The sequence below is a fragment of the Centropristis striata genome, chromosome 10 (genome assembly GCF_030273125.1).
Source record: "Centropristis striata isolate RG_2023a ecotype Rhode Island chromosome 10, C.striata_1.0, whole genome shotgun sequence".
Classification (NCBI taxonomy): domain Eukaryota; kingdom Metazoa; phylum Chordata; class Actinopteri; order Perciformes; family Serranidae; genus Centropristis; species Centropristis striata.
In genome coordinates, this window is record NC_081526.1 from 17,642,195 (window position 1) to 17,651,483 (window position 9,289).

Sequence of the window (9,289 nt, forward strand, 5' to 3'; positions counted from 1 at the left end):
GAAAAAATAAGGAGAGAAGCATTGAAAGACGGATAGAATAAAGCAGGTGCAACATGTCAGGGTGGGGGAGTGTTCCCACATTACCAAGACTCTAATATATGATATATCCGACTATTTAAACTGAATAATCAATCTACATATTTACACTCTATATCTGTGGTTGGATTTGTGACATTTTCCCCCTGCAGGCCCAGATTCAGTTTCATCTTTAAATAACTGTAGCAACACACAGATGCCTGGGCCTTCACACATTTCAGCATTTCAGGCAATAAGCTGAAGTTGTGTTTTATAGGAGTTCTGTGAAGAAACACCTGTTACAATTAGGTTAATAATCATAAAATGCTAAGTTAGTTGCAAAACCCCAAAGTCCCAGTGAGGAAAAAAACATTGTTCTTTACTGGCTCCGTGGACGCAACGGATTCAGCAACAAAGATAAATAAAGTGAATGTGGGGAGAGAGTCTGTGACAGCCCCAAAAGTTCGCCTCCGTTCAGTCTGGAGTCACTTGGAGTCGCTGGGCAGCCTCGGCATGGTGACGGCGCTCATGCTGGTCACATGCGGAGGCGGGACTTGGCACATGCTGCACGGACAAGGCATCCCGGTGCCAACGCCCCAGTGCTGGAAACTGCTGCCCAGCGGGCCTGCGCCTGCAGCGGGCGCTTTGAGGAGTCCGTGGTGGGGTCTGACTGATGTGACTGCAGAGATGCCGGGCGCGGACAGAGACGCGGTGGAGACGGCCGGGGGGAGCAGCGGGTGGTGCACCGCCGGGTGTGAGGCGTGTGAAACCGCCGGGTGTCCCGGCACGGGTCCCGCGTGTGTCATAGTCCCACAAGCTGCCGGGTGGAAGCCACCGTGGTGTCCGCTGCTGCCGTAGATCTCGCTGACCAGCCGCTTCATCTCCTCCAGAGAGTTGCTCAGCATCAGGATGTAGTTTCTCGCCAGCAGCAGGGTCGCGATTTTGGAGAGCTTGCGCACCGACGGTCCGTGCGCGTAGGGCATGACCTCCCGGAGCCCGTCCATGGCCACGTTGAGGTCGTGCATCCTTTTCCTCTCGCGGCTGTTGATCTTGAGGCGGATGGTCTGCAACTCGTTCTCTGACAGCAGTTTACGGTCTTTCTTGGCCAGCCGGCGGGCCAGGGACTCCTCCTCTTCGGCGGAGAGGCCGCGCAGGCCGGTGAGCTCTGACAGGGAGTCGCTCTGTGTGGAGGACACAGCGCCGGAGAAACCATGCACTGACTTCTTCAGGGTGGCAAGGAAGATGTCGTCTTCCTCGGGAGATGAAGGTCTGCTCGAAACGCGGCTCGTATCAGAGTCCATGATCTTGGTCCAGCACAGTGTTCTGATGAGAGAAACCAAAACTTCTTTAATTTACTGATCGCAAATCAACGATAATATCAACTTTTAGGAGCACGACTGCTGATAAATAACAATAATAATAATAATGATGATAATAATAATAATAATAATAATAATAATGCATTTGTATTCAGTTCGTTTAGAATAAAAAGTAGGTATGTAAACTTAATTTCACTTTTATATTTTGGCTTTAAAGACAATAATTTAATCCTAAATGCTGCAGAAATATAATAATCAAACACTTACAAGTACATTTCTTAAATATTCTCTTTACCCTTTATCTTTATATTAATATTAAACCATCAGAAAATGTATACAGATAATCAATGACTGTCTATATTTTCTACACTACTTTTTTACTTGTCTCTCTCTCTTTGCATAAATAAAGCAGCCATATAATCTGAGCAAGACGACACTTGTCAATCAGAATGTCTTTTAAACAAATAATCAAACACTTACCGAGAGTGTTTCCAAGCGCGATGGAGAGAAAAACTTAAACGTCAAATCCACTTGTTACTCCAAATCGCATCTGACAGTCCATTTGGCACGCCTGCGTGAGACCTCGCGCTTTTATAGCGCGCAGAGGCCGGGTCACCGGGACAACGCAGCTTCTGTCCTGGCTGCCTCCCTGCGACCAATCAGCTCCGTGCAGGGAGGAGGAGGTGGAGGGAGGACGGAGGGTCGTCCAGCCTGATGTAATTACCAACTCACAGCATTAAGTGAAATCAGACACACTCCCTCCTACATATGGCCCCTTCTTGTGAAAATGTTGGCCCGTGTGTGGATGGATTTTATTATAATAACACTGATAATAAGCCACATTCTGCCTGCTGTAAGTAAATGTGTCTGCATTGTTCAGAATCCGGAAACAGTCATAAATAAATTTATTTTCAACAACTTAGAAATTATATAAAATAATTTGTGCCAAAACTGCGACTAAATAATTTGTGTTTAAAGTGTATTTTTTTCAACACCCTATAATTTACAATTTGTTAAAAAAAATGCACATTTTTAAAAATGAAAATTCGCCCCTCGTCTCTTTTTGTTTTTTTAAATTATTATTATTATTATTATTATTAGACCGTCCGAGCTGCAGCCTATCCGGCCATAAATGAACAGTAATAACGGGTCATAGCCTAATAAGCAGCGCAATATGTTTTCTACTTGCAGTTTAGCAGTTAATATGGTGTTTTCCGTTGTTACCCTCTGTCGACCAGCAGCTGCCGTTAAAGTGCATCTTTAACGTTAATTAATGAAGTGTGCAAAATTGTTTCTAACGGTTATGATCCGTCACATTTCAATTAGGCCTAGTGCGCAGTGAGCGATAGCAGTGTGTGCGGCCTGCTGCTGGCGCTCCGACGGCCTCCGGCTGACAGCAGGGCCCGAGCCGGTGATTTGCTCTCGGACTTAACTCAAACTGACAGCAGCTTTGTCCGCACATATGAGTTGTGTTGTGCAGTCAGACTCAATCAGCGCTAATTGCCTCAACAAGTTGATGTGTTTTTATAAGACTGGGCTCGGAATATGTTCTCTGTCCTATTTCGATATATTTATACATATATTTTAAAAATGATTGAGATAACGCTAATAACGATAGGTTAGTTTATTCTACATATAGGCTGTGTCCAAGCTATAGGATGATTTTAAAAGGAATTTAATGTAGAATTGCCAAGTTCAACAGAAAACGTCTTATTTGCTGCCTAGTTTAAAAATACACACAGAAACATCTATAAAAAACAATATTAATGTTAAATAGTATTTTTTTTAATATATAGGCCTAATTATAGGCTAGACATAGCCTACGTATAAAATAATATTTTTATTTTAGGCTACTTTTAAATTAAAATGTCCTTGAGAAAATGTAAATGTACTTCTTATTATATTTTTATCCTAGCTTCTGTAAAATATTATCTTTTTTTATTATTTTATTTTATCTCTTGTCTTTCTGCCGGACAATTTATTTATGTATTTACTTATTTAGATTCCTGGTAGGATCTAGCCAACTTGCGCATTGATTTAGAACATTCGTTTAACCGGAACTATGTTCTATTTCAACGGACACCTGCCAGCCAATCAGAAACGAATATTTATCCGCGACCATAACCGTCAGTCAGGTGTCACAAAATCAAGGTCGTTATACATACACGCACACGCACACACACACACTCCTTATCTTTAGTCTGTGTCCGCTTGTTTTCTCCGTCCTCGGTCCGCTGCCTGTTTACACCCGTTAAATCAGATTATGGTAATGAAGGCGGTTAAAGTGGCATTTTAAATCAGGAGGTTTGTATCTGTGCCACCACTTGCTTCATTAGACATTCCCACACTCTCACTGCTGCAGCAGACATACAGGCTTTTCTATTTCCTAATGGGGACCCCTCACATCTCATGCAACATTATTTTTAGAGGCCAGTCACCACAATTAACTCATAAATTGATTGACATCCATAAGAAATTAGCATATACGTTTTAAAGTAGACCCCTCACTGGGTGTTACAGAAATATAAGTTAATCTCCTGATTTTAAACCACAAAAATAAAAAACTTTTTCTCAGCCTTTTATGGCCCAACATAGACATGCTTGTGATTTAAATGCATGAAAGAAACTAATAATAATAAAATATATAATTATTAATAATTATTATAAATATAATAATTATTAGTATCTGAAAATGTAATTCTAAACCTATTACATAAATATTAATATATGATATTACTTAAAATATTAAGTAATATCATTCAAGCCCACATTTGGGTTCCTGGGTTATGAACTTAGCCTACGATGACCATAATTTATGCAGAACATACATTTTTCTTTACACATTGTAGTGAATTTTTGGTACCAAAAGAGACAAAGAGCGACTTTTCTTTAAATTTCCTGAAAACTGTAAGTCAAGCATGTTGTTAATATGGGTAAACACCATTTTTGTATTTTTTTTATATCCGCTCTGATTAAATAGCATTGCAGAGAGTGTATTTTATCCCTCCATCCAGCAGTTTGCAGTATATTTACATCCTGCCTCTACTCTTCTGGTTTTAGGCTTTCTAACAGATTTTGGAACCAGAGCTTCAAGCCACAAGAGCTTGATGTTGGGTGATGAGGCCTGCATGGCTCACAACTCCTTGTGTTCATAAATGTGTTGGATGGGGTTGGGGTCAGGGCTCTGTGCAGGCCAGGTAAGTTCTTCCACACCAAAGTGGGAGCCATGTCATGTTGAAAACAGGAAAGCGTAAAAAAATCAAATTGTTGAAAATATTACTGTATACTGAGGAGTTCAAGTTTTAGTGGAACCAAGGAGCTCAACCCAAACAGCCCTAAACCAAAAGGACACAGAAGTATGTGGACAGGGGTGTTTTTTAACATTTCCTATTCCCCTCCAACTTTGACTCTCACCAGCTCCACTCCTCACTTTCTCCTTCTTTCTCCCACTCTCTCTGTCCATCAGTCTGGGTGGCAGTAGGCCCGGTGCCGTGGTGAATACCAATAGTGAGGAGGAGCATATGTGAGCCATACTTAATCCTGCTAATCTGCCTCCAAAATAAAAAAGAAAGGGAACAAAAAAAGCAGAAAAGAGAGGAGGGTGGAAAAACACGAGAGAAGGTTTCTCTTTCTGTCTGGGGAGCTGACCGGCTGAGGCCAAATGAACTGAAAGACATGAATAATGTCCTGGCTCTCCCCCTCGATCCCTTTCTCTGTGAAATCTTGGAACGAAATGAAGCAAAATTCTCGCTTTTGTTGAAATCTGTGAGGAACGTGAGATGCCGCCTGCCACCACCACTGCTGTTACTGTGCGCGTTTGTGTGTGTAACGCCGTTGTCTCCTTGTTAGATTCACACGCGGCTCTCCTGCACTAACGGTCTACTGTACATTTACTGGTGGAGTGAAGTGCCAGTACAGGAAACGTAGATGTGAATGTTCTCTGTGATCCTTTCACATTATGTTTCACCTAAAACACATTTTGCAAATGCAGAACAAGTGTGGAATAAGTAGGAGATAGTGTGTGTTTGTTTCTAGATGACAATGTCTGCATGCTTTATTTATGAAGTCTACAAATCGAGATGTGCCTCAGGTTTCAAGTTCAAATACAGGAAAAGATACAAAGACCAACACACTATGGGAGGAAAATCTATAAAGTAGGCCAGTTTCTAAAGAGAACATCTGCAAAATGTGAACAAACAGAAAAAATGAAAGTGATTGATGATATATAATTGGGGAAAATCAGACAAAAGCCGTCATCATAGGGACACTATCAATCACTCAATGAGAAGGACAAAGGAGTAATGCAATAATGACCTCAATCATCAGAAGAAGTAATATTTATCACAATAAACATGACTAAAGTCTAAAAGAACAAACTAAGGGAAACCAGAGATAAAAGGTGTCTATCTGCCCCCTCCTGGTGGACCCCCATCTGTCTGTCTAGTCTTCAACATGTGAAACAGATAATCAATTGGATTAAGATCATGTAACTATTTGTCTCTAAAAACTACTTGACAGTCATGTCTGTATGTTCAGAATCATGATGAAGGGTAGCTCACCTGTCAAATCCGCTCCATTTTCTGTATGTTCCTGCCCTTCTTCATTCCATCTTTCCAGTCCAGCTATGCAATCAAATAAAGACAAAAGCAAAAACAAAAAATCTGCCTCATGCAAAAAAAACTTACTTCTTCCTTTGTGTTTTCCCAACATATTCTAATGAATGACTTCATGAGATCCTACAAAATGTGACGTTACAAGCGTTGTTTTTAACACATGACTGACAACTCTTGACACAACAGCTGTGTTGTATCCTACATCACAATCTCTGTTTTAAACACCATGATTACTTATTTAAACAGGTTGTTAATGCTGTGAATCAGTTTGGCTAAGGCACAAAATCACTATCCTAATCAATAACCTAAAGAGACCAAAATCTTTTTTTTTTGTACCAGGCTGTAAACATGTTTATTTCTGATGTAAAGTTGGGCATATTAACAAAGGATTCTATGGGGATTTACTCATGTTTGGAGCCTCAAGAGGCCATTCAAAGAACTGCAGTGTGTTTGCTTCATCTTTCAACCCAGAGATTACCACTTGATTATAATCCATCATGAAGTGATGGTAAATATCTGCACAAAATTTTAAGGCAATCCATTCCAATAGTTGTTGACATTTCACAACCAAAAACCACAAACATGAACCTCATGGTGGCACTGAAGACATGTCAGAAGATCATCAAAGTCTGTTATCCTATCATGGCCATGAATTAATTCATGACAAGAATCCATCTAATAGTTGTTAAAATAATTTAAACAGCTTGGTGGTTAAAAGAAGCCATAAATTGTCCTTTAACTAAAGACATTTGGAGCTGTACTTAACATGAGATCATAGGGAAGTTCTTCCAAAGAATCTCACTGCAAGTCTCAACCTTGCTCCCTCTGTACAGATCTGTTCAGGTACATGTGGGGTGAAGAGGTCACTAATGCAGGCAGGCAGAGGCCCTCTAACACATGATGAACCATGTGGATCCTGGCTGCAGAGGGAGTCTTCACGCCTATGTGTCTCAGGGGCTGGACAGTGTTAGGTAATGCTTGCCGGGGGCTTTATCTCTACAACAGCTATTAGGAGGTAATTAAGTCCTAACACTGCAGAGCCTCCCATGGTTACTATAACATAACTGCAAATGGGAAGCTTACAAGCTCCTTTAGACGGCATGACAAATTGAATGGAACTCATTGGGCTTCGGCTATTATTCCAGCGGCCCCATCTGGCTGGGAAAAGATAAAGGGGATTTGCTGGAGGTTGTGAGGGGTTGAGCCTCCATGCTCGGTGTGTGTGAGTGTGTGTGTGTGTGAGGGATAAGGAACGAGAGAGGGGGGTCCCGGTCCAGAGTAGGGAGTGTTTTGAGGGTTCCAGGGGGATTTTTTTCCCTTCTCTTTGGTCTGAGCTTCAATTCAACAGGCAGCCTGAGATTTGCTTTGGCCAAATGTTACAAATGTTTCGACAACCTGGTCTCTGATCCTCAGGGGTCACCCAGGAGGGCACGGGGGTACAACGGCTTTACGCCCAGAGATTTAACAAAGCAGCATGGGGATGAATATATTCACACTTGTATTCACTCACAGGGCCTCCAGATGCTTGTTTTAGGGAGATGGAGGACTAGACTTAGCCGCACACTGCCCAAAGCAGGCCAGCTGGCGGTTTGTGTCCATAGTGCGTCCGTGATCAAACTTGTGTGGACAAAAAGTGTCACGTTCACTCAAGTGATGCTGTCAATAGTCGTCAGGGGAAAAGATGGTGAAATATTTAAAGACAGTGTAGAGAGAGAGAGAGAGAGAGATAATTACATTTAAAATGCAAAATTTCATCTTATTTCTATTGTTTAACACACAATTTTAACAATTGAGTTACATTTAAGAATCCACAAACCATTGTCGCTCACAGTGTGAGTGGACTAATCCTGCCAAGCATATAATCTGATTTTGCCAGTGGTTATTTCAAGACATTTTTGTGTCACAAAATAAGCAGCACAGACTGAAAGATGAAAGATTGTGTAGATATAGTGACATGTGACGAGGATCATGAGTCAGTTTATATTATTGTTGAGTTAAGTGTCAAGTGTTTGTTATTTTTCCACCTGATTAATGGATGTGAGAACCTCTATGTATAATACAGTCAAACAGCACCACAAACTAAATCCTCCTAAATTAAATTGAATGAACACCACTAGAAAAGTTTCAACAAAAACTAAAACATGATGCCCCTTCAAAGACTTTGCATCAGCTTTAGGTAGGTGTATGTAATAACCTAGCAGGTGAGCATGTATCTAACTCTATGTGAGGAGGCTCTGGGTGTCAGGAGGTCATGATAAGATGAAGACATTGGTGAAAAGTCCCACCCATAAATGCATTTCATTGTTACATCTATGTGACTTTCAATAACATGAGCAGAAAATGAAGGTTGGGCTGTCTTGGGGTATCTATAGTTTTAGAGGCATTTTCAAATGCATCAACCCTGGAGAGTGTTTTCAAAGTTTTCAAAGGTGGAACATGTTGGCTTTGTGTCTATGGACGGCTTTAACAAAAAGAAAATATATCTGTGGACGTGGCCTCAATCCTGCAGAAAGTTACTGTTAGCCCTACAGTATCCTCAGTGCTGCATCACAATGGGTGTAAAGGGGTCTAATGATGGGGATCTGCCAGGCTTAACAGGCTCTCATTCAGATGGCGATTGTCAGAAGGCCCGGAGACAATAGGCAGAGGAATAACAATGGTGTACACAAGCAGCCCAGGCCATCCCTGTTCTGCTGCAATTAGCGTCATATGGAGGGACTGAGAGGCTGGGTTACATTCCTTTACTCTCACTACCAGCCTCCTGATCCCATCACACATGCACACACACACACACACACACAAGCTCATCATCCCTAACAAAGGGTCTCGACTACTTTATTGCCACCCCACTGCTAACCAGCTGTCACAGCCGCCAGCACGCACACATATATACATTGAGACAGACATGCACTTAAGTGCCTGAAAAATCACATGTGTTGGGTTGAAGCCGTTTGTCTGGAGTGGTTAGGGTGAGGTCAACTGGTGTAAATCAAATGTCAAAAGGTTATATACAGGGAATACTTTCACCTTTATAGTCAGGGTTGGAGATTTCTATAAAGCCCATTTTCTGTATGAAAATACATAATCCATCAAAGTAAATGTTTAGAGATAAGCATTTGGAGTGGAATCCTGTTATAGCAAGTTCACATTACACGACCGACAGTAGGAATTCTCCTAGTGTAAGGGTAATGTAAACCACATCAACTTAAAAAAAAAAACATTATACGATTATAAAATCTTCTGGTACTCTTGTGTGGAGTCGGAAGCAAAAATAGTTTGCACAAGTGTTCCTGAAGTTTTTTGTCCTTCAGTGTTGTGTGATGAAGTCAGCTCCATGCAACC

At 41.4% G+C, this 9,289-nt stretch overlaps 1 protein-coding gene across 1 annotated transcript; it reads right to left on the bottom strand.

Annotated features, from left to right (window-relative positions):
* On the bottom strand, positions 1-2,017 carry olig2 (oligodendrocyte lineage transcription factor 2). The gene is made up of 2 exons (XM_059343128.1): positions 1,815-2,017; positions 1-1,338 (listed from the first exon to the last, which is right to left on the bottom strand). The coding sequence occupies exon 2, from the start codon at positions 1,314-1,316 to the stop codon at positions 501-503; it is 816 nt and encodes a 271-aa protein (XP_059199111.1). The 5' UTR covers positions 1,317-1,338; positions 1,815-2,017; the 3' UTR covers positions 1-500.
* Positions 2,018-9,289: the final 7,272 nt, after the last annotated feature.

Coding starts and splice junctions, on each gene's coding strand:
- olig2 (XM_059343128.1), bottom strand. CDS start 1,316: ATGGACTCTGATACGAGCCGCGTTTCGAGCAGACCTTCATCTCCCGAG.